At 45.5% G+C, this 25,478-nt stretch overlaps 1 protein-coding gene across 2 annotated transcripts; it reads left to right on the top strand.

Moving 5' to 3' along the window:
• SPARC (secreted protein acidic and cysteine rich) lies at positions 1 to 25,478 on the top strand. 2 transcript variants are annotated; one of them, XM_001369467.5, is made up of 10 exons: positions 1 to 313; positions 11,551 to 11,620; positions 14,292 to 14,357; positions 15,416 to 15,500; positions 16,128 to 16,249; positions 17,920 to 18,040; positions 21,647 to 21,780; positions 22,091 to 22,239; positions 22,807 to 22,955; positions 24,178 to 25,478. In XM_001369467.5, the coding sequence occupies exons 2-10, from the start codon at positions 11,564 to 11,566 to the stop codon at positions 24,204 to 24,206; spliced, it is 912 nt and encodes a 303-aa protein (XP_001369504.1). In that variant the 5' UTR covers positions 1 to 313; positions 11,551 to 11,563; the 3' UTR covers positions 24,207 to 25,478. The 2 variants fall into 2 exon arrangements, with proteins under 2 accessions (XP_001369504.1, XP_056667469.1); XM_056811491.1 differs by lacking the exon at positions 1 to 313 and adding an exon at positions 1,348 to 1,627.

Below are 25,478 nucleotides of genomic sequence, written 5' to 3'. Positions count from 1 at the left end.
TAGAACCTTCATTTTGTCTTAACTTTGCTTAAGTCCAGCAGGCTCAGAATAGATCTGGGAGGGAGGGAGAGGGGGCGGAGTTGGGGGAGACTAGTTAGGACAGCCCACCGCTGAGAGAGAAAGAGAATTGAGAGGCAGAGACAGATTTGGGGAGGGGGGAGGGGAGCAGAGAGGAGGAGGGAGTAAGAGAGACCCAGCCCTGCGCTGCAAGTGGTTTCCTGTTGCTCTCTTCTAAACCCTCCAGATTTCTCCAAAGCTTCAGACTGGCCGAAGCTCTCTGCTGATTGCACCGTTTTGCCACCCAGTCACTGAGGTATGGCCCCGGGAAATATCCCCCTTACCCCAATTTCTTCCTTGATATATGGGAACTTCTCATTGCTGAATTTAGGCTCCCTACGTAGGGTATTAGCCTTCCAGTTTACTCTCCTCCTCCGGCTGGGACCATGCGCCCTTCACTTTCTGGGAAGACCGGGGCCATCACGCACCTTCTGCACCTTACACCAGTCTCTTCCAGAGACTTTGGGGGAAAGGAAAACTGCCGGGTGAATTTCAGCCGACTGAGATCCATGCCCAAAGTCCTACCCTCCTATTCCCGCCCCCCCCCCCCCCCGGTTTCCTTTTTTAAAGTTGGGAGCTGGGAGTGGCGGTGGGGGCGTCCGAAGGTCCAGTCCTCCAGCCTTGCACCTCGGGGCTTCCTCGGTTTGACTCTCCTTTGCCCCTTCTCTAGAAATTGCACAATCCGAGTGCAGAGCGAGCCCGACTAGACTTTTGAGGGATCCCAGATATTAGCTATGGGTGAGAAAACTTGAGATTCGGAGAGGAAGAAGGGACTTGCCCGAAACGAGCGAGTGATGAGCTAGGTACCACACACTCCACCTTTTGTTGTGAATTGAGACCGAGCTCGGCTAATGCGCGGACGCTTCCGAGCTGATGCTTTCAATTGCTGCTGCTGCCTGTTCCAAAAGAGAGAAGTTGGGGGTGGGGGCCCGCTGCTGCTGTTAGTTCAGATCCAGAAAAAGGTGGGGTGGCAAATAAAGAAATGTAACCGGAGGGTGACTGGAAGGGCTCTACCCCCCAAACACATGCATTAATCTATGTATGTATGTATGTATGTATAGATGCATATGTAGCTCCCTGGGCTCCTGCATCTCTGTCTGAAGCCCTGCTATTAAATCGATTCCTCTGGGTTAAATATTGGCCACCCGCCAGGTTTTCCCTTCCTTGCTAATGCAGTTGCTCCCCTTCTCCCCCACCCCCACCCCAGGTAATACATTAAATCACTAACCCCAAGGCCTCAAAGAGCTTTTCAGCTGGAGAGGAGTGTGCAGAATGAGGAGGGGGAGGGGAGTCCAGTGTCTAGGGGCTCCGCAGGAAGTTGCCAAGGACAGACTTGGTTACCTTGACTCTAATGTCCACTTAGTTATTCTAAGGGCTGGCCCTGAACTGGGTTGTTTCTCAGAATAGGTCTTCCCAGAAGAGAGCCCCACGACATCACCCTGCCCCCTCCTAACTACAGTTTCTTCCAGGAGGGAACTGGGGACAAAATGGTGGGCTTGGGCAGAGGAGAGGCAATGTAATCATTGGCCAGGGAGCCCCCAGTCTTGGCTCTGATGCTGTGAGACCCTGGGTAAGTCAATTCCCTACTCTGAGCCTCAGTTTCCATAAACTTGAAGATGAAGAGACAAAGCTTTGCGGGATCAGCTTCTCTGGATCGTCGTGAGGAAAGCCCTTTGGTAAACTATAAAGAAATATAAAATGCTGTGTGTATTTCTAGATGAAACAGACCCTGTGATTTCACTGGCTAGGGCCAGTGAGGAGAAAACTGCCTTGGGTGAGGGAAAAATTCATTTCCAGAAACACTGCCCTAGGGCACTGGCATACTCAGTGGAAGGGATTCTCTTTTCCCATCTGGTGGCCTTGGATGGAATGATGCCAGATTCTGGAACTGGTTTTTCTCTCAGTATTGGGAGGAAGGAACTGAGTAAAGGCCATGCCAATTGTTCCTTTCCCCAAGGGAGGGAAGAAGGGAGAGACCACTAGAGGGCCAAGGAGTTTGGAATGGAAGTAAACGCTCATGGTGGAAAGGGTCATGGTGGAAAGAGTTAACTCCCGCCATTGTCTGCCACATCGACAGAGTCAGGGAGGTTGGGGGTAGAGGGAGGGGGAGTTGTGTGTGGTTGTGGGGGGAGGCCACCAAAGGGTGAGGGAATCTACTTTTGAAACTTTTTCCACCCACTGAAAAATCTCTCCTCTGCCATGACTCAGGCTCAGAGGAATGTATGTTGCCATGGTAACCTTTTTTCAGGGTCTCTTGGGCTAGGGGAGGTGTGAGGCAGACCTCCTAGGGTAGGGAGAGTTGGGAACAGTTTGTGAGGGCCTCTCCCTTCTTTTCCAGAACATCCCAAAGCTCTATGTGGCTTGCTCCCCTGGCTAGCCTCCAGCCCTCTTCCTGAGTAGCCTCTAGGCCCTTCTCTTTCCCTACCTCAATTCTCCCATCCTCATCCCCAAGTTCCTTGTACCCACTTGTTAGGGAGAGCTGGTTTAGAATAAACATGGGTGACAGGAGATGAATAAGGAGCCTGGCTATTAGAGGGGAAATACCTTTCTCAGTGCAGACTGTTGAATTGGAGAATAGAATAGAGGAAGGAATTGGGGTCTAAGATGAACAGATTTTGTTTCACTTTGGAGGGGTCTTAAATACATGCACACATAAATACAAAAAAAAACACTCAAAGACATAAGAAAACACAGCTACAACCACATGCCTACATACAGATGCATATATTTTATTATACATATATATATATATATATATATATATATATATATATATATATATATATATATATATACACATACAAAAGTTTGGAGATCACACACACACCATTCAATAGAAAACAGATCCTAAATAAAGAGGATCAGTAAGGTCTTAAGAGCCATCCTTTCCATCATTGTAGAACCTTTTCTCTCCTTGGGCTCTCTTCCCTATGGGTAAGGACTGAGCCCCATCCCTGCTAAAAGCCCATATAGAATTCTTGGCAAGGCACACCCAGAGGACTAAATGGCTTGCTCTTTGACTAAAATGTCCTCTTCCCCAGAGCTGAAGTTTCCTACAGCCCTCACTTTAGTTGGGCCACAAAAAGAACCAGTTTGTGGAATTCTAGGCCCCAAGCACACTAGACTTAGAAGGATTTAGCCTCAGCTTCAAGTAACTGAGATTACAGGACAAAAAAAGCATGATCTGCCCTCAGCAAGCATGGCCCATTGGGACAAGGGGAGTGTGTGTTTATGTGCATATTTTGTTGTTATATATTCTTGGAACAAACTCCTTGGAAAAGTATGGACAGATCTCACAATAACAAGCTATTTGTTTAGATTACGGCTCATTAAATACTAGAACTGGAAGGAATCAGGGCATAGAAATCAGAGCTGAAAGAGCCTTTCTAACAAATATCAGAACTGGAAAGGGCTTTAGAACATAAAATATCAGAGCTAGAAGGAACATTAGAACACTGATCATAAAATATGAATTGGAATGGATAGAAAGAATATCAAAGCTAGAATTGACCTTAGAGATGATTTTATTTAATCTTATTTATTAGAATTATTTATTAGGCCTTAGAAGGACCATTGAGCTCTTGCCCCAGATCAAGTTATGACCTAATCAAAATTAGTTAAAAAAACTGTTCTCAACTCTCTAAGGGAAGGTAGGTGGGACAGGAAACCAGCTCTACACCTCACCCTGCTGTTTGTCTACAAATGTCAACATCTGGACTGAGCTTGGTCCCCTCTCTGCACAAACAACCTGGCCACCAGGAGAGCCCTATTGGCAAGTCTATCTGGGTTCAGGGATGGAAAGAAACAAGCCAATCATAGATTGTTTGCTTGTGTTGTGGTCTTGCTGGGTCTGGACCTGGCCTGCTAAGGGGGGGCGTCTCATCTGTAGTGGCCTTCCCATTGGCCCGAGCCATCTTTGAGACCTTTTTCCCAGAAAAATCTTAAGTTTCAGGCTTGAGCCATTAGAGGTCTCCTCCTCATCTCACTTTAGGGTGAGGATAGGGAATAGTGTTAAATAATTTCAGTCCTTTAGTTTTTTTAGTGACTTTGGCTGTTGAGCCAAGGTTGCTGTTTTCCCACTCTTCAGCCTTCCCCTCCTGATTTCCATTCAGCTTTATTCTGGGACAGACATAAAAGTCTTATTTGAAAAATAAACACTTGGGTAGATTTTTCCAAGCAATAGCCAGGCGCTCATCTAATCCAATCCTTTTTATAAAGGAGAAAATAGACACAGAGCAGAAGTGACTTGACCCAGTTTGAACAACATGTTAATGGTAGAGCTAGAACTGGGAACTGGGGTTTCCTGATGCCTCATACAGGACTGAGGCAGACATAGGCATCTGGGCACCTAGCTTGGGGCAGAGAGCCCTGGATTTGGGCAAGGCACTAGCATTTATTACCTGCTATATGATCTTAGGCCCCTGGGTCTCAATTTCATATTTTCTGTGGTTGTGGGGAAAGTGCTTTGTAAACTTTTAAGTGTTATAGAATTAGTATTATTTAAAAGACCCTAAATGCATTGCTATCTAACCTAAGCCTAACCTGCTGAAAATTTGTATGCTCTCCAAATTTCCAATGTTGTTGGGAGCTCATTTTTTTATGGGGTTGGGGAAAGGGAGCTCACTAGATAGTATAAGGGTTGGGGTAGAGGACACAAACAGGAAGGCAGCAAGAGTTCTGAAAACAAATATTTAGGAACAATGCCCTCGCCAGAAGAGTCAGAAGAGTCAATGGGAAGAGCATGATATTGGAAGGCAGAGGACCTGGTTCAGATACTTACTACTATGTTACATTGGGTAGATCACTTAATATCTCTGGGCCTCAGTTTACTCCCTTGTAAAATGAAGGGGCTGAATTAGATGGTCCCCGAGGTTCCTATGAATCCTAGGAAAAGGGACAGCTCTTTTGTCTGGTTGTTATCCTGAGCTTGGCCCCCAGGGGGAGCCAGAGAACAATGGTAGGCCCCTCCCTGGTGCCTGTGTAGTCTGCTCTCCCGTACTAACGTGGCATCTGAAGGGGGCTTACGTAACCATCCTCGGTTCTATGCTTGAGCTGCAGCTTCCATTTGGGGAGATGGCCTTCCGCTTCCCAAGAACCACTGTCCCTGAGTTTCAAAGACACTTAGTCTCTTCTCTTCCCTGAGACAAGTTCTGCCCTAACTAGGAAGCCCAACTTATGGAATGGTTCTGCCAAGGCAGCTGGCCCAAACCCAAGCCAAGTCAGAATAAGGATGGCCCAACTCTGACTATAACAAAATGCCCTCCAGTTCACCAAAATAGGCTAGGGTCCTTCTAAGAGTTCCTGACTGAACTCTACTTAATTTTAACTCCTCCATCTGTTCAGCTTCCCATTGCAACCGTTGAAGCAGATTTTATCCTGTCTTTGATAGATGCAAAAATGGGGGCCAAGTGAGGGGAACCTGGCCTGCAGTCTGGTAGCCAGGTCTGGGTAGAGCAAGCTCAGTTCCCCTTCTCTCCAATTTGGAATCTTTCCACTCTCTTACCTTAGATACAAACCTATGAAGATGCTGTAGGGCCAGTTCAGGACAGGACAACCCTTGGGGCCTGGCAAAGTGTCCCATTGATGTTCACAATGAAAGAGTAGATTTGGTCTCCTTGTAGGACCTGATATTTTTTTGGTGGTGGTGGTGTTGACCCTTCAGATTTGCTTTCCCATTTCTGTGAGGTAAAGTTTGTTTATTGGGTGGAACTATTTGAAATTCCATAGTCTCCCTCCAAACCACATAACTGGAGCCTACAGACTTGACCTTGGCCAAGGAACCCAGACCCTCATCCTTTGGGACTGTACTTTTCTGCTTCAGAGAGAGGCTTATGATCTCCCTATCCTTTTTTGAAGCCAGAGGAGCAGTGTCTTTTTATCTTGGTGCCAAGGCCAGCCAGTTAACCTACCCCAGTCCTCCTCTTCTTCTTTCTCCCAGTGGCTGATCCATATCCTATCCTAGTGTTTAGAGAGAACCCAGAGAGGATACCTTGAATTTGAAGGGGTAAGGTAGAATAGAAAGGTTCTTTTCTATCCCTAAGACCAGCTCTGAGAAGATTGAGTGATCTCAGTTTCCAGTGCTATTGGCAGTTAGGAAGGTCTTTCAGAAGCTTCTAGAACAAACAAAAGCCACAGGAAGAGACTTGGTGTTCGGAACAGGAGGGGAAGGGAGTGGGGGTTCTGGCTTTGAGGACTGTCTGCTTTTTGCAGCCCAAGGGAAATGCCTAGCAGTGGTGTGTCAGCATATGCCTCCTCTTCTGTCAGCTTCTAACCTGTGTGAGGCTCCTTAATTCAATTCAACTCAGTTTAATTCACATCAATTCAGACCAATTCACTGAGCATTTGTTATCCATGTGTTGTGCAAAGCCTTGTTTCAGACAAGGGTTACAAAGACAAAAATGACAAAGTCCCTTCCCTTAAGCATCTTATACTGATAGGTGGAGAAGCAGAGACTCAGAAAGAAGAATTGAATGGTCATATAGTGAATCAGTGACAGTCCCTGTCTTAACATTATCAGATTCCACAGTGTTACTGTGTACCTCCCTTAAGGAAATGTTCATTTCTTGTATGAGAAACATATAGGATGAGTAACCTAGAGAAGAGAAGATGGAGAGGTGATTCTTGTCTTCAAATATCTGAAGGACTGTCATGTGGAAGAGGGATTAGACTTGTTTTTGTTGGCCCCAGAAGGCAGAATTGGGACCAGTGGGGTGATAGTTTCAGGGAAGCAGATTTCCATTCCATATAAGGAAAAGCTTTCTAATAATTAGTCCTGTCCAAAAGTGGAATGGGATCCTTTTTAAAGTAATGAGTTTCCCATCACTGGAGCTATTTAATCAAAAGGTAGGTCATCATTTATCAAGGATGTTAAAGTGAGAATTCCTGTTCAGATATAGGTTGGACTGGATGGTTTGAGATCCCTTCTAGTATGGAAAGTCTCTGATGAATACTTGTCAATGAGAGGACTGGAAGCATAAAGACAATATCCAGATTTATTGGGAAGCACAAGATCTAGGCTCTAAGTCTAGCTTTCATATTACCCATGTAACTTCTACAAAGTAATTTCCCCATTCCTCTATTTCCTTATCTATAAAATAGAAACAAGAATCCCTTTCCTCACTGAATTTGAGAAACACATGAGATGATGAAGATATTTGTTGAAAAGTAAAAACAACTTTACAATCACAAGAGGGATTATTAATAAGGTTGGACACATCTGATAGGTCAGGTTTGACCAGCAATTTTTAAAAATTCAATTAACAAGAATTTATTTTCTTGCTTTCCTACCTCCCTATCTGAGCCTCTTCCCTACTTTATTGGGGGGGGGAAGAACCCTTAAAATAAAATAAACAGTCAAGGAAAAAAATTCCTACATTGGACATGTCCAAAAATGTAGACTCTCTTTTTTTTTAAGAGCTACTAAAATGCCCTGGGTGGACCCTAGTGGGGAGAGATGTGTAGATTCTATAGGCTCCATCATTACCATTCAGCCCCCATCCTCCCACTGGGCTGTCACAGGAGTCTGTAAGGACATCTTGGCCTTTTTAGAGCTGTCTCATGAGGGTTCCTTTAGCATTCTGCAGAATTCTCTAGGGAGGAGTTGTGGGAGGAGGGAGGGAAGAAAAAGGGTTGTGGCTAGGAACATAAGAAAATACTCTGGGAAACCAGCAGTTGGCTCTACCCTCCAATACCATTTCTGGAAGCAGCCCAATTGATGGAAATGACACTGACATGGGAATCAGGGAACCTAGGTTTGAATTCTTATTTTGCCACTAACTACTTTGTAACCTTGTCCAAGCTTCTTTCATTCAGAGTATGTTTCCTTATCTGGCAAGTGGGGACTGGAATTTCTCTGAAGTATCCTATTGTAACAACTTTAAATTCTGCAGTGTGGTATGGTGGGATAAACAATGGATTTAGACTTAGATCTTGGTTGCAATCTTAGTTTTTTTCTTACTACCTAGATGACTTGTGGGCCTCAGATTCCTCATCTGTAAAGCAGTAGATTTGGAACAGATGATTTCTGAGGGGTCTTTCAGCTCTGATATTCTGTGATTCAGTCATAAGTAACTTCTCAAAGCTTGCTTGTTCCACAAGAACATCTTGTCTCTTAAGCTCCCTTCTTACCACCCCTTGTTTTGTATATTCTTTTTGGTCTGCAAGCAGAAACAAATTAACATTTGCATTGGTACAGACTGCTTTTCAAGTGTATTGACGTTCTGGTTGGCTGTGAAAGGCCCTTTCATAGTTCCCTAATTTGGGTCAAGGACCATTGGACCAATTGCAGAACTGTGTACCTTTCTGTGAGTAAACAAGAGATCAACATTTCGTCTATAACAGGATACAAAAATGCCTCACCCAACCCACCAAGTAATTTTGATGGCTATCTTAGGTAATATCCCCCAAATACCTCCATTTTACATTTAGAGAAAACTTCTGTCCAGAGAGAGTCCAAGATCATACAGTATCAGAAACAGGCTTTATACGATGGCCATCCAACACCAAATCTGTCATGCTTTATAGTAATCCATATTGATTCTCTCTTAAATAGTTTTATTAGTCTCTTAGAGATGGAGCCAGCTGTCCAATCCAGGCCTCAAGATTAAAAAGTTTATTTCCAAGGGAAAGGGGTAGCTTGTGTCCCTGTAATCCTGGCCATTCATCCATATAGATCTCCCTGACTTGATACATTCCTAATCATTCTTCCAGCCAACCTCTCTTAGGTCTGAGCACTGCTTTATTGGGGGACAAAGAGACCTGCTTATTCAGCTCAGCCCCAAACCCTTGTCCTCTGACAGAGAACAGGATTCTACCTTGAAGCCAGTTTATGGCCTCAAATGCTCTTCTCTTCTGGCCAATTAGGGACAGAAGAAGGGCTACCATCCAGATGGGATGGCAGGAAAATGGGAAGACAGACCCTCTTAGCTGACAGATAAACCCTTTCAGGGGCCCAAGAGGTGCATAGGACCTCTGCCCAGAAACAGACTCAGGAAATATTTATTCTGTCCAACTCTCAGACCTGTAACCTATTACTGGTACTTCCTCCCAACCCCACCTCCAACTTCTGGCTGCCACATATAATTTGTTATTTTTCAGTGTATAACCATATATTTATTTATTTTTCTTTTCAAAGAGATCTCATTTTATACATGTAGCCTCTGTCCAGTGGTGGCCTTTATTCAAACCAGTATGGTAAATTTCCAGTCCAGGCTGGGATCCATCCTGATGACACGATTGCCTCTCCTGGAGGCAAGGGGGTGATTTTTTCCAGCTGCAAGTCTGGCTTGTGATTGATTGCCTTCAAACAAGCTCAGACAACCCTTTCATTGACAGAGTTTCACTGGTTCGTTTGTGTAGAGCTGCATGCCAACTAGCAGGAGGAAGGGAAGTTTTCCATCTTGAGTCTTGATCAGACAAGCCCAGATCTGTGTGAGGGGGAAAGTTCCAGAAATCCCAAGTCATCAGGGCCCAAACAATGGCAGGCTTAGGGTATCCCCAGATTCTAAATCAATGTGCAAGAGTGGGAAACATGGCAGGTCATGTACACAGGGACTGAAGAGGTAATACAGGTCAGTGACAAGTCCTGGGATTGAGTCCCTGCTCTTATACCATTCTGGGTAATGCTAGCTCAGAAGCAGTACAGTGTTGTATAAAGAACACTGGCCCTAGATTAAAAAAACATGGGTTCAAATTCGACTTCATCTTAATAAAGTGGTGTCATAATTGATAGCTTAGGGAAGTCACTATAGGTCCCTTATCCATAAAATTCATTCAGCACACATTTATTAAATACATACTTTATACAAGGCACTATGCTGGGTGCTGAGGATAAGGCATGGCACAGTTTCTACTCTCAAGGAGTTTAAATTATTCTGACTAAATATTATAAGGCATCTCCCTTCTCTGGGACTCAGTTTCTGCCTCTGTAAAATGGAGATAATACCTTTGACTAATTACCTCACAGGATTATCATAAGACAAATATCTTGTAAACTGTGAATCATACAAGATAGGAAATATGAGTTATAAAGGACTAATGAATATCTCAGAGGTGTCTGTGACCTCCCTTTCTTATGCTAGGTTCTGTGGACAGAAGGCCCAAGAAGATTTATAGTAGTCTAGAGCCAGGGTTCCAGAGAATGAGGTCTTTTTTTTTTTTAAACCCTTCCTTCTGTCTTAAAATTGAAATTGTCTCAGTTCCAAGGCAGAAGGGTAGTAAGGGCTAGGCAATTGGGGTTAAGTGATTTGTCCAGGGACACACAGGTAGGAAGTGTCTAAAGTCAGGTTTGAACCCAGAACCTCCTGTCTCCAGGCCTGGCTCTTTATCTACTGAGCCACCTAGCTTCCCTGAGAATGAAGTCTTTACAGGATTAGGACAAGTGTGCTTTGTAAAAACCTTCAAGTGATATAATATGAGCTATCAAGATTTATCATGGAGGCTGACCACATTCTAGGTCACAAATGGCAACTGTTGCCTCATTTTTCTGGGGGAAAAAGAAAAATTAAATGCAGGCATTGTGCATCATATGACCAAGTTTCTGTGGAAGTTCAAAAACATTTTTTCCCCTCTGTAAAAAGTTTGGGTCATTTTTCAGGAACCCAGTGTTTATTGTTTTGGGGTCTGGAACTCATTTTCTCTGATTAACACAACCTCCTGGGAAGAGATGGGCCAATTCAAGATTGGATTTGGTGCAGGCCACCATCTTTTGTTAGGAGTGCTGGAGTGATGGGGTATGTGTATATAAGAGACAGATCCTGAGATGGTAGGGAGGGAGAGAAATGTACTGTGTATTGTCAAAGAAGAAAAGATGGGGGGGGTATTTAGGGGCAGGATTACAGGGATTGTTTATGCAAGGAGGAGGGTGAGAAAGGAGATGGGGAATTTTAGAGTTGGTGAGAAGAGGAAAGAATGAATTGTGTGTAGGATAAGCATGTAACAAAGGAAGAGAAATCTAATTTATGTGTGAGAGAAAGAACATAGGAAAGCTAAAGACCTTGTGTAAAGAGAGGATGAGTGAGGGAGAGATGAGGAAATGAAGGATCTCTAGGCAAGAAAGGAAGGCGTGGTAGGGAAAGAAGTTTTGAATTATACATGGGAGAGGCAACAGGAAGGGGGAAGTTTAGGGGCTGTATATATAAGGGAGTCCAAGAGGCAAGGGGAGCAACACCAAAAAAAAAAAAAGGAAAGGAAAGAAAGATGGGAAGGAAACAAAGTCAGAGGGAGAAAGAAGAATGAATTGTAGAATCTAAGCTGGAGACACAATCTAAGAAGTCATAGAAGCTGACATTCTTCCTGGATTCCCCACACAGTATTACTGAGTAAAATGAATTTCTAAAAGTTTTCAAAAGTTTTCTGAAAGCTCCTAAATAATTCTTTTCCAGTGTGTGGTAGCTGGGGAATCATGGGCCAGATTGAGAGCTCTCTGACTGGAGATTCAGTTCTACAACCCAAGGTCTCCCACTGACTCAGTTCTTTTCTTTTTCTCCCACACAGGGTTGCTAGCACCATGAGGGCTTGGATTTTCTTCCTCCTCTGCCTGGCAGGCAGGGCATTAGCAGCACCTGTAAGTATTACATCTCCATAGCCCCATAACTATTTTCTTTGTTGCTTTAAGTCTTCCAAACCCTAACCCCTTCTACAAGATCCCTGGAGAGAAGGATCCAATTACCAATTTGTATGAGATACACAGTACCAGACACACAGTCCAACGCTCTTATTCTATAGGTGTAGAAACTGAGGCACAGAGACTTTATATGATTTGCCACAGATCACACAGATAACAAGTAGCAAGACTAGGATTTAAACTCAGGTCTTTGGATTCCAAATCTCCTATATCACAGAACCTTATAAATATATCCAGCACTTCTATGTGATTGGGATTTCATCAGCATGAGTGCTTCTTCCACTTGAGTCTATTTTCTTGACGACTTTGAGAGTTGTTATGACCAAAACATTCCTTACCTTGTGGCCAGTCTGTTGATGACTCTCTGAACTCAGAATGCAGACTGACTGACAAAGAGACCTTTACTTAGTCCACTCTTGAAGCCTTTCCATCTGTTAAAACCTACCAGAGTTTGTGCTCCATGGATACAGCTTTGGAGAACCCAGGGTCATCTCCTTACCATGGTGAGGCATCAATGTATGACTTTACTGAACGATCACGGTATCAGAGGTCATCAAGTCCAACCTTCTCATTTTATTGATGAGGAAACTGAGGCCCAGAAGGGTTAAATGACTGGCCAACATAGCGGAGGCTAGATTTAAACCAGTCTTCCTTTTTTTCTCTCCCTCCCTCTGTCTGTCTGTTTCTCTCTCCCCCCTCCCTCTCTGTCTAGCTTTCTCTCTCTCTTCCTCTCCTCTCTCCTTTATCTTCCCCTCCCTCTCTTTTTCTGTATTTAGTGAAATGAGATGTTGTGGAAGGAGTCCCAGAGTAAGGGAATATAAATTCTCATCTCTGCTTTGGCACCAGTAGCCCATATCCCTTTACATCAGGGGTTCTTAACCTTTTGTGTCATGGACCTTTGTTGGCAGGCTGATGAAACCTATGGAAATGCTCTTGGAACAATATTTTTAAATGCATAAAATAAAATACAGAGGATTTCAAAGAAAACTACTTCTATTGAAAAACAATTTTAAAGTATTAAACACAAAACAAGTTTGTAATTAAAAAGCAATCCCTGCCTTGGGTAAATCTGGCTCCAAGTTTCCTAGTCTTTTTGATGGCAGAAATGGCCTCACCTCGTGTAAGTGGGCCCTTGCCAGAGTAGGGGCTGCAGCTGGAGCTGCTGCAGCTGGAGCTACGGAATAGCTGATGACTGTTTATTTCCTAAGGGGTGGATTCTCAGATGGCCCCATGGGATTGATTTTTCCAGGCATGCTTGCTTGAGAATAAGAAGAATGATTCTCCATCTGTATGTGGGTCTCTTAGGGCTCTCTTTCCCACCCACCAGGCCTCATCTGAGGAAGGCAGATTAACAAGTTTCCGCTCCAGAACCAAGACAGGAGACCACAAATACCAACCTTAATGAGCAAGGAGAAGGGGAGCAATGCTCACAAGCTAAATAGGAAGTGGGGAGGGGGGAGGTGTAAGAGGCCATTTGGAAAGATCACTGGATCTAGAGGCAGATGGGCTGAGATTGAATTCTTGCTCTACTTTATCTAGCCATGCTCCTTCAAGCAGGTCCCATATCTTCTTTGGACCTCAGTTTCCTAATCTGTAAGTTCCCGTCTCACTGAATTGTTATGAGGAAAAATGTTTGTAAACCTTAAAGCCTGTATTATGGAAGGTATTATTATGACTACTGCACAAGGAATCATGGGGCTGGGGTCCTGGCCACACTTGGCCGTTGGAGATAGCTCATATTCTTGGTAAACCAACCAGAACCAAACAGCCTTCAGGGCCAGGATAGGAACCCTTTGTTTTTGTCATCCTCCAGTGCTCTGCCCCCAGATTTTAGGTAAGTTTGAAGCAGGCATGCAAAGCACCGCATTAGATTGGAGATGACCATGTCCTAATTTCATTATCATCCTAAAAGCCAAGTGCCCACTCCCACAAATATGGATGCCACAATGGAACAGATTCCCTTTTAAGAACATTACACATCTATAAAGAGCTTTTAACTTCCTAAGGCTCCTTTTTTATCCATTCTCTCATTAGTTTTTATCACTTTTAGGTTTGCAGATAGCCTTATGCATGACCTCATTTGATCCTTGCAACAACCCTGGGAAATAGGTTCTATTTTCAGTTTCATTTTACAGATAGAGAAGGTAAGATAGAGAGGTTAAATGACCTGCCCAGAATCACACAACTAGTTAAATGTTGAAGGCAGAATCCATACTTGAGCCTTCCTGACTCCAAGTCCAATACTGTAGCCATTGTGCCATCCAGACACCCCTCATTACCGCTTTACCCCACCCCAGTCGGGTAGGAGGGGACAAGGGCAGAGTCCCTGCAGCCCCTTCCTGAGCTTCCCTAACAAATTCAGGATGGTGTATAGAGAGGACTAGCTATGGACAAAAGGCAGTCTTGGGGGAAAGACTCGGTAAGCCTGAGTTATACCCAGGAGGGGACATGTGGACCTTGGACCAGGGCAGAGATTTCTTTTTAAATCTCCAATTGAAATGCCAGCCCCTGATTCATGCTAAGTATCCAATTTCCCTGGGGGAGGGTGGTTGGCTGGCTGGCCAGTTATGAATGTGAACCTCAACTTTCCCTGATTTTCCTCCTCTCACAGCAACAGCAAGAGGCACTTCCTGATGAGGCTGAAGTCGTAGAGGAGCCCGTCGCTGAGGTGACTGAGGTAAGGAGTCAGCTTCCCAGTTGTACACAAAGGTGCCTGATGTTAGCCCTGGCTCCAGGCTCATGAGGGGATCCAGGCTGACAGGGTGGGTTCTCTCCTTTGAGGAAGAGGGGAATGTGGCCCAAATGCCTCCTCCTTTTCCTTATAGTCCTTGTTCACACAAAAAGAAACATACCCCCCAGGTACATCCAGTACACAGGCCCCACTGAAACCCTGAAGTGGCTAGCCTTCTCCCATTGGGCTCAAATCCAGCCTGGCATTCGAGGCTGACCCACTCCATCTTTCCGGTCTCCTCTCTGGCCACCCCTCCACTTCCTCTACTGCTCCCCCTAATGCTCCTTTCATTGTTCTTTGAATATAACATGTATTTCCTTGAATGACAAGTCCTTCCCTTCTTCCCCCTGGCTTTTTAAACTCAAGTCAGCTCCAGAAGTTTCCCTCTCCCCTTCTCTGCCTCTCCCTCATGTCCTTGCTCATCAGGATTTCTCTCTTCACTGGATACCCTCCCTCCTTCCTGATTTTCCCACTCACTTGACACTTAGCACATCCTGCCTTGTAATTCTTATTTTTCACACGTGTATACGGTCTCTGTGAATCGACTGAAAGATCCCAAAGGAGGGCCGGGGTTTATTGGCCTCTCTGGGATCCAGCACCTCCCCAGGCCCTTCCAGAGCAGATGCTCAACTGCTCCTGGATGATGGGGAGGCTGATGACCCTACACAGGTGTGAAAGCATCTGCCACAAACTCCAGATACTAGTGCCTGTCCCCGGCCAGTCTTGGCAGGAGGGAGAATATTGCTGACTGCCCTTGGTGGTTTCTGTGCTTGTTCTAGGGGAAAAAGGAGAGAAGGTTGGAAAGAGCGCAGTTTATAATGCTCGGTCTCTAAACTCCCTAACTTCCAGTTTCCCCTAGTCCCCTTTAAATTTGCTTTTTTTAAAAACCTTTATCTTCTCTCTTAGAACCAATACTGTGTATAGGCATTCTCCTCTCCATCCCTACTTATCCCAAACCCCGTCCTGGGTGGGCAATGGTTGACCAAGTCCTTTTTCCCTGCCAGGAGCCTGTGGGTGCTAACCCTGTCCAGGTTGAGGTTGGAGAGTTTGATGAGCCTGCCGAGGAGACCGAGGAGGTTGTAGCTGAAAGTAAGTAAATGGCAGATTACTTAGGTTTTCCTGACTGAGGGGTGGAAATGGAAAGATGTTTAGTGCTTGTGAAATTGCTTCCCACTGGAAATTTTTACAAGGGTCCCTGGGGATCTAGAGGAGAAAGACACCAAAAGAGGCTCTGAACTTAGAGTCTGCAGACTGGGGTTCTGGGAATAATCCCTGACCCTTGGTGGCCTGGAACCCGCTAGGGCCTGGGAGGATCTATTTATAATCAGAGACACTCGTCACTGCTGTGAATGAGCAGGAAGGAAAAGTTCACAATAGGAAATGACATTGTCTCTGAAATCCTCTCGGGTTCTCACTCTGCTCCACCTTTAGGCCTGGGCCACGTAGTGTATTTATTTTTAGTCTTCCCTTCTTTTCCTTTGCTCCCCTGGCATGAGTGAAACCCCAAAACAGAGCCCTAACCCTGGTCACAGCTGAGCCCCAACCCCAGCCTTAGCCTTGGTCTCTGCCGCGGGCCATAATCTTCTAGGGAGACCTGGGTGAGGGAATCTAGATGGCTCCATGCAAATAATTCTCAAGTATTTATTCAGCAGATGGCAGTTAACAATTCCATGGGCATGTCCACAGGCCCTGATTTTTTTACTTGCCCCTTTCCAGATCCCTGCCAAAACCACCACTGCAAACACGGCAAGGTCTGCGAGCTGGATGAGAACAACACTCCCATGTGCGTGTGCCAGGACCCTACAAGCTGCCCTGCCCCCGTAGGAGAGTTTGAGAAGGTAAGAGGCCCAGGGAGGATGGCAGAGAGGGAAAACAATGGGGCTGGGATCTCCAGCAGCTTGCATGTCTGCTACTGCGGCTTGGGGCTCAGGCGCTAAACCCTAGGTGCCTGGGCATCTCATGGACCCTGGCGCAGCAGACGGGCCCTGGGACTGGTGAGTGGGAGTTTCAAGGAGGCAGATTGGGTTCAATATAATGAAGACCTCTGAAGGGGCTGGACTGCGTCACATCATTCAGTCTTCATGTCTTCATTCACTCCATCCATCAAAAGTCAACAAGCATTTAAGTGCCTGCTAAGCAGAGGGATGAGGCTAGAAAGGTCATTCTGAATCAGTGTGTGGAGGATGCCGAATGCCGAGCTAAGGAGTTTGGTCTCGGTGAATGAACAAGAATTCATCAGAGATATGCCTGAAGGGAATGGATGTGAATCTTTTCTAGGGAGTAGGGCCAAGAAGGTGGAGAATAACAGCCTGTGATGCTTAAGGTGGGTGAAGCCTCTGGAGGGGCCTGACAGCATCAGTCCATACCTCGACATTGGCAGGAAGGGCCACGAGGGAGGTGAAGAGATCTCAGAGCTGTGGCTCGACTAGCCTGTTCTCTGGGTAGTTCTTGTCTTCTCTCCCTAAATGAGAGCCTTTGGAAACCCTGCTCTTGGTCTCAGCTGGCTAAGGGAAAGGAGGAAGACATCTGTATTGCCTGGGGACAGCAGGAGAGAGCCTGAGAGAGCCTGAGGATGCTTCCTTTTAGTTCCAAGCAAGAAATTGTGTTTTGTTTTTTAAACCTTTCTATATTGGAATCTATACTGTGTATTGGTTCTAAGGCAGAAGAGCCCTAAGGACTAGGCAATAGGGGTTAAGTGACTTGCCCAGGGTCACACAGCTAAGAAATATCTGAGGCCAGGATCTCCTGCCTTCAGAAAACAGGGTTCTAATAAGCAGATCCAAGGAACAAAACTCCAGAAGGAACTGGGATACAGCTGGAAAAGTCATCCTCCTTCTGATGAAGACAGTTTGCCACATAGAACCTGTTTCCTCCCTCAGCAGCAGTACTTATATAGGAAATGGTTCTAAAACATGGATCGGTGACATGACCAAGGTTCTGGGGGAGCAGAATCTCCTGGAAGGATCGCTGGTCGTGGGGTCTGGCACCCTGCTCTTCTTTGGGCAGAATCTTCCACTTCTCTAAGGAATGGCCTCTGTCAGGAAGGAACAGAGTCCCCAGCCTCGACATTGTTAAAGACTATTGTAGCTAGGGTTTGTGCTTCATTTAGAGCAGCGGTTCTCAACCTCTCAGTTTGTAGCAATGAGAATACATAATGCATATCAGTTATTTACATTCCGAATCATAACTGTAGCAAAATTACAGTTTTGAAGTAGCCACCAAAATCATTTTTTGGTTTGGGGTCACCGCAACATGAGGAACTGTATTGCGGGGTCACGGCATTAGAAAGGTTGAGAACCACTGATTTAGAGGTTGGTCTGGGTTCTCTCTGAGGCCCCTTCCAACTTCTAAGAAGCTGTGATTAAGCAAGTCTTTGGGCCTTTGCTCTCCCACCTGTAAAATGGATAGATGTAATGCTTGCTCCTTTGGTTCAGGGATAGGATAGGGACCAGATGAAATGGAAAGAAAGAAAGTGTTTGGAAATCCTTTGTTCTTTTCTGTCCTGTAGGTTTGCAGCAATGACAACAAGACTTTTGACTCCTCCTGCCACTTCTTTGCCACCAAATGTACCCTGGAGGGAACCAAGAAGGGGCACAAACTCCACCTGGACTACATTGGACCCTGCAAATGTAAGTAGGTCTTCAGGGTAAGGGAAAGGCATTGGGGAGGGGTCTTAGTGACCTTGAAGCTTAATAGAAGACAACAGGGCAATCAGAGCTAAAACTAACTTAGACTCATTGATTAATCAAGGCCTAGTATACAGTCCTGCTGACCTTTGCCTGTTTCAGGCCACTGCTGGAGTACTAGGTTCTAATAAAGCACTACATTCACTTCTGAGCATCCCATTTTGAGAAGGCCATTGACTAGCTGGGGAAGCTAGGAGTCCCTGTAGTGCACTGAGTATTGAACCTAAAGGCAAGAAGACCTGAGTTCAAATCTGGCCTCTGACACTAGCTGGGTGACCCTGGGCAAATCACTTCACTCTGTTGGCCTCCGTTTCCTCATCTGGAAAATGCTCTGGAGAAGGAAATGGCAAACTACCTCAGTATCTTTACCAAGAAAACCCCAAATGGAGTCACAAAGAGAAGGATACAGCCAAAATGACTGAACAGCAATTGACTAGCAGAAAAAGGTGACCAGGGCAGAGTAAGGGTGCCAGGAATTATGTTCTGAGAGGATCATTTGAATTAAGTGGGGACAGTTAGCCTGGTGAAGGTAAAGCTTAGGAGGAACATCACAGCCATCTTCAAGTATTCAAAAAGCTGGCCTATGGAAGAAGAGGGAGACTTGATTTAGGCCTCAGAGGGATAAGTAGATAGAATAGGAAAAAAAGGTTCAAAATGATAAGAAGAAGGAACAGTTAGATGGCTCATTGGATAGAGAATGAGGCCTGGGCCTGGAGATGGGAGGTTCTGGATTCAAATGTGATCTCAGATGCTTTCTAGCTATAGGACACTGGGTAAGTCACTTAACCCCAATGGTCTAGCCCAGGGAGGCAAATCTTTTCCCAGTTTGAATGCCCAGAGGGCAAATTCAAGCTGTCTATGAGCTGAGGGAGAAAGTGCTTGCTTATGGCAGCTGGATAGAGGGGTGGGGCATGCAAAAAATGTCCTCAAGCACTGGGAAGAGGGGGAATGGAGCAGCTCCCTGAACGCTGGCTGTGCATGTGTGCCATGGCTTTGCCAATGAGAGTCCAGCCCTTTCCACTCTTCTGCCTTGGAACCAATACTTAGTTTTGATTCTAAGACAGAAGGTAAGGTTTAAACCCTCAATACTGTGTATTGGTTCAAAGGCAGAATAATGGTAAGGGCTAGGCAATGGGGGTTAAATGATTTGCTCCAGGGTCACACAGCTAGGAAGAGGTCAGATTTGAACCCAGGACCTTCTGTCTCTGGGCCTGGCTCCCAGACCACTGAGCCACCTCACTGCCCCCCCAAGGTAAGGGTTTTAAAAAAGAAAAAAAATCTTTCAATTCAATATAAGAGAAAACTCAAAAAAAATTAGAGCTGCCCCAAAGTAGAATAAGCCACCTTGGGTGACAGTTAAGTCCTTTAACTCTGGAGGACTTCAAACAGACTGATCTCTCATCAAAGATATAGTAGAGGAGGTTCACGATTCAGCTACGGGTTAAATTGATTGAACCCTCAGGTCCTTCCAATTGTTAGGCAATGTCTCTGGTTCAGAGAGCAGCAAAGCAGGTGTCAGGGAGAAGAAACACCTGGATTTCATACTCAAATGCCTCTTAATATCTAAGATAACATAGATAATCACAGCTTCAGAAAATCCTGCTGGCTCAGCACCTCAGGGCCAGGTGAGTTGTTCCTCCATCATCTGAAATCCTCAAGTTCCAACCTGCTTCCCCCACGCCCTCCCCTCTACTGCCTGGGATAATGCTCTCATTGTAGGCCTCAGGCATCTTGGCACCAGTTGGCACCTGGGGACTCCCTCTCACCTGCTTCAGGTTTGTTTGGCATCTGAGTGGTATCAGGGAAAACAAGACCCTTCTTCCCTGCATCTAGCAATAGGGGTGGAGAATGTGTAACTAAAGCTAAAGGGGAGAGCCAAGGGCTAAGGAAGCTATTTTCTGGATTGAAGAGCTGCATTTTCCCCAAGGGCCAGCTCCCTAGTCTAGGGGTTTCTTAACCTTGGGTCCATGAACTTTTTTTTTAAACCCTTACCTTCTGTCAGAATCAATACTATATATTGGTTCCAAGGCAGAAGAGTGGTAAATGCTAGGCAGTGGGGGTTAAGTGACTTGTCCAGGGTCACACAGCTAGGAAGTATCTGAGACCAGATTTGAACCCAAGACTTCCCATCTTTGGGCCTGACTCTCAATCCACTGAGCCACCTAGCTTCCTCCCCACCATTAACTTTAAAAAAGTTGATCATTATATTTCACTATTTTTGGTTTCCTTTGTAATCCTATATATTTTATATATTTAAGAAATTGAGAGAAGGGGACTGTTGGCTTCCCGTAATTGCTAAAGGGGTCTGACACAAAAGAGAGCTTACTTCCTACCACTTGGCACAAATGCACAGGCTAGGGAAGCTTCTAAGGCTTCTGAAAAAGTCCCAAGAAATTTTAGTGACTGCAGTAGTGTGACTTGGCAGTGAAAAAAAAAAGTAGCAAGCTCTTAGGAGATGCAAATAGCAGTGCAGTGTGCAGGGCAAGTGAGTTGATAGCTCAGCTATATTTTACCTTGGCTGACCCCATCTAGAGGTTTTTATCCACTTCTGGGTATCCTGGTGCCAGCTATGGAGCCTGACTAGAAAGAGGAAGAGTCTGGAAACCGTGTTATGAATTGAGAACTGGAGATGGCTATAACTATAGTCGCTTCCTTCCATTATCTGAAGTGTCATTCTGTGGAGGAGGGTTGACCCCAGAGGATAGAACTGAGAGCAGTCTAAAGAGGCCAATTTCAGACTCCTTAAAATCAGAGCTACCCCAAAGTGGGCTATTGCCAGCTATTGCTTTGATTGGCAGTGAACGCATATCATTGGAAGTTTTAAGCAGAGATTGGATGACCCCTTTAGGTGTATTGTGGGGGGAGTGGGAAGGATGCTGTAGAAGAGATTGATGCATTTTTGGATTAGCCAAAATCGTTCCCAGCACTGGGATTTGGGGGTTCTGTGATTCTTTGGCAACCAGTCCAAGTCCTAAAATAGGGAACCAATTCCAAGAACCAATTGCGAATGGCATTGTGTCATTTCATGCCACATAGTAACCCAGGATGGTGCCCAGGTACTTCTGCTCCCATTGAAGAATCCTGTCCTCCAGCTTCCACTTCCTAACTTCAGTCTTTTTTCCTTATTTCACAAACCAAATCCACCAAGTCCTCCCTCCAGCAAGTGAACCTGTGGCAAAGAACATACCTGCTGTCTCCTTTTCAGGGCAAACATGGCATTGAGAAGAGCTGGTACATGGTTATCATAGAAACTAGATGAGGGGCCAACCATTCTCCCCTGGGAAGCTCAGTGTCCACTTTAGGAGAGGGTGTTTGAATGGAACTTAATGTTTTATAAAGTAATTTACAGTGGGATCCTCTGAGCGAGAACAAATTGGATTGAGGAGGAAACAGCCCCAGAAAAAGCAAACTCCTAGCCCAAGGCCCATCGGGCCAGGCAGGGATGGAAGAGGGCAGTCACAGCTCCAGTCTGGTGGTCAGGAAATCCGTGATCCCTAGCAGTCTAGGGAGAATCGGGCCTTGAGCTGACAACCTTGTTTTGGACTCTAGACATTGCCCCATGCCTGGACTCTGAGCTGAGTGAGTTTCCCCTGCGCATGCGTGACTGGCTGAAGAACGTACTGGTCACCCTCTATGAGCGCGATGAGGATAACAACTTGCTGACTGAGAAGCAGAAACTCAAAGTGAGTGTGCCTGGGAGGGCATGAAATGCAATGGCCCTGCCCCTCTGGTACCCAGGGATACCCCCACCCAAGGCACAGACCCCCGGCGTCTTGAATGGAGGAGGGAAGGGGGAGGCTTTCTAACAATCTTACTTCTTGGGGGAGAAAAGAGAGCTTCATGGAAAAGAACACTGGGCCACTGGTCAGGAGAGACGTACGGGGCCATAAGTGTTTTGCTTAACCTCAGTTTTCTCCTCTCTAAAGTGGGAATAGTAGTTCTTGCTATCACCCCAGCTAAGCCCCTGGCCTCTGCCTGGCCCTGCTTCCACAGGTGAAGAAGATCCATGAGAATGAGAAGCGTCTAGAAGCCGGAGACCACCCTGTGGAGCTGCTGGCCCGGGACTTTGAGAAGAACTACCAGATGTACATCTTCCCTGTGCACTGGCAGTTTGGCCAGCTGGACCAGCACCCCATTGATGGGTGAGTTGCCCATCCACAGCTGGCCTCCTTGCCAGCAGTCTGGGGGGGCAGTCTAGTGCTATGGAAAGAGCCCTGGATTTGGAGTTAGGAGACATGGGGTCTGATCAAGGCTCTGCCCCGGGACTTCCCTTCACTCTAAGCTTTACGTTCCCCCTTTGTGAAATCAAGAGGCTTACTAAAATGTCCCTTCCAGCTGTGGCATCCTTCATTTTAAGATCTAAGGTCCCTTCTTAATTCATTTCTTAGTTTGGCTGGGGTTCAAGACACCAGTCATCCCTAATCCTACTGCCCCAAGCTGAGGAACTATTGATTTCAAATGAGACTTAGGAGCTCTGTGGAGTTCTATTGTCTGTGTTCTCCAAGGGAGCAGAGCCAGGCACCCTGGGTGTAGAGGAGGAAAGATTGGGAGTGAACCCTAGTGTTACAGCTCAGGATATGGGAAATACAGATTTTTTTTTTTGCTTTAAAAGATGGGTCATCTCCTTGCTTAAATTGGCACTTATCCCCCTTTCAGGGGTCAGAGGACCTCAGCCTCTGACTCTTCTCTACTTTCCAATACCTTCCTAGGTACCTCTCCCACACCGAACTGGCCCCACTTCGGGCCCCTCTGATTCCCATGGAGCACTGCACCACTCGCTTCTTCGAAGCCTGTGACCTGGACAATGACAAGTACATTGCCCTGGATGAATGGGCTGGCTGTTTTGGCATCAAAGACCGTGAGTATCACTGAACCCTTTCTCCCTTATCCATTGTAGAGGTTGCCTTGGGGCCACACTAGACTTAACATAAATTCCCCTAGCTCACAAATTGGGGGGAAAGCCTCTGAAGAGGGAAAGGAGAGTAGCTACATTCAACACCCTATGGGAAACCTGCCTTGAGGCAGAACTGGTGTGGGGGGATTGCTTTGGTTTGGGGTTAAGAGACCTCTTCCATTCTTGTCTTTGCCTTTGATGCTGTGTGACCTTGAGTAAGCTACTTGCCTCACCTGAACCTCAGTTTCCTCATCTTTAAAAGGAAGTTGGCTAGGTGAAAAGCCCCAAATTCCTATGTCAGAATTTACTACACCATAAGAGCCTTTTGGGATGGGTGGAGAGGGATAAAGCTTCCCCAAGTACCAAATCCAGCAATAAATGTGGTAAGTGCATCACCAGATCCCCTAAAAGATTTAAAGCTCCACTCTACAGTCTTTCCCATTATTTTTTGGCTTGAGAAAGCCCCAAACCACCTCATCCTATGAACATTTCATTAGGCACTGATTAGTCTTTCTGAGAAATTATTCCCCAGACTTCAAACTCTGGATTTTCCTCCTGAACCTCAATCCATGAGATAGTTAAACAGAATTGTGTTCAAAGATCATTGTCTGTACTCCAGCCTGATCTTCCCCTGTAAACTTGAGCTGGCCTCTTAAACTGTCTTGGACTTTATTTCTTAATTTAAAATACTACTACCTGGGGGCAGCTGGATGACTCAGTAGATAGAGAGTCAGGGCCAGAGATGGGACGTCCTGGGTCCAAATCTGGCCCAGGGGTGTGACCCTGAGCAAGTCACTTGACCCCTATTGCCTAGCCCTTACTGCTCTTCTGCCTTAGAACCACAATATCCACTATTGATTGCAAGATGGAAGGTAAGAGTTAAAAAAAAATACTAGGAACATAGATTTAGTGCTGGAATAGACCTTAGAGATCTAGTCCCTCCCACCCTACAGGTAAAGAAACGGAGCCTCTCGAGGTTAAACAACTTGCCCACGGTCACACAGGTAGTAAACAGCAGAGCTGGGGTATGAACTTAGGTCCCTAATTTCAAACTCATTGTACTGCAAAGGGTCTTCTAAGTTATCTGGCTCAGTTGCTTAATCCCAAACATTTTCTCAGGAAGAAAGCCATGTGAATGCTAGGTTTTGCCCATAACTCTGTCCCTCTTTTTTCTTCCCCTTTGCAGAGGATATCGACAAGGACCTGGTGATTTAAGCCAGACGCCTCCTTCCCGGTGGTCCACATTTTCCTCCCTTACCTCCCAACTTCCTATTTTCCTTTTATAATTAATGTGTGTGGTTGGTTTGTTCTTTCTCCCTGGGGATGAGGTGCTAATATAGATCTAAGTTGTGTGTATTAACGGTGCTAAAAACCAAACGGAAAATGAAACCGTGACCTTTCTGGTTGTCTAAAACTACCCTACCTGAGGGCCGCTCATTCACTCAGTCACTTCTGCTAGTCTTCTTCTTCTTCTGTTTCCTGCAGCAATGCTTATTGATTCCACAGTATATGGGGAGGCACTCAAATCTACTTTGATCCATCCCACACAGCGGCCCTCCTTTTTGGTCCAGATCCACACTCTCATTTTTAAAATTGAATAACTCACAGTCAGTTTTTGCAGCTCTTATATCCGGGGCATCAGCCCCTGGCCCACAGGCAGGGGAGAGGAAGGAGACGAGCAAAGGATGTTGGAAAGGCTGGTGAATTTAAGAAAGTAGTGGAATGGTCCTGGGTGAAGATTTCCTGGGGTCTTCCCCAGAGAAGGAGAAATCAGTGTAAAGGAAAACTAAAAAAATCCAGAAGCGAATCAATTGAGCAATAATTTGTCAAAACAAAAGAAGAGAAAAAGAAAGTCAAAGAAAAGCAGAGAATGTAAATTCAGAAACCATCAAGGACACCCAGGTCCTTTCCTCCCCCTTAGTCCGCAAAAAACCCCCAAAACAACCAAACTAAAGAAAATGCTCCCCTGTTATTTCTGTCCCAGTATCCTAACATTAGGCTATTCTTTCTGCTTCTGCTTGCTAGGACCCCCGCTAACTCCCTTAAGGCAAATGACCCCCTTGCTCTAGAAGCTTATTTCTATTCTTATATCTTTTATCTTTAAATTCTTGCCCCCTTCAGGGAAGCCCCAAATTTGTATGCTATTTCGGATAAAGGACCAAAAAAACACCCTATTATGCCAGTGGATTTTTTGCTTTTCCACTGTTGTGGCTCATCCCTCGAGGGGCTTCTCTAGCTTCTGTCTGTACTCCTGTGTGTGTATGCGTGTGCGCGCGAATGTGAGGATGTGTGATTTTTTTTTGTTTTGTTTTTAATGAAGATAAGATCTTCACTGTGAAAGGGATGTCAACTCTCTCCGGAGATTGAGGACCCTTTCGCCTCCAGTGTTCCATGTGCTGCTGCTTCTTACTAATCGTATACAGTCTTGCCACGGTGTGAGCAATTTGACAAGTTTCAGAATAAAAAGTGATTTCTTGGAAACCTGCA

This window comes from Monodelphis domestica, chromosome 1 (assembly GCF_027887165.1).
Source record: "Monodelphis domestica isolate mMonDom1 chromosome 1, mMonDom1.pri, whole genome shotgun sequence".
NCBI classification, from domain to species: Eukaryota; Metazoa; Chordata; class Mammalia; order Didelphimorphia; family Didelphidae; genus Monodelphis; species Monodelphis domestica.
The sequence above is the reverse complement of the archived record's forward strand: the minus strand, read 5'-3'. Positions and strand labels throughout refer to the sequence as shown.

Excerpts from the sequence above, each read along its gene's own strand:
- SPARC (XM_001369467.5), top strand. The coding sequence starts at position 11,564 with ATGAGGGCTTGGATTTTCTTCCTCCTCTGCCTGGCAGGCAGGGCATTA. Across the intron at positions 11,621-14,291 it reads GCAGGGCATTAGCAGCACCT|CAACAGCAAGAGGCACTTCC; the intron begins GTAAGTATTACA and ends CTCCTCTCACAG. Across the intron at positions 15,501-16,127 it reads CGAGGAGGTTGTAGCTGAAA|ATCCCTGCCAAAACCACCAC; the intron begins GTAAGTAAATGG and ends GCCCCTTTCCAG.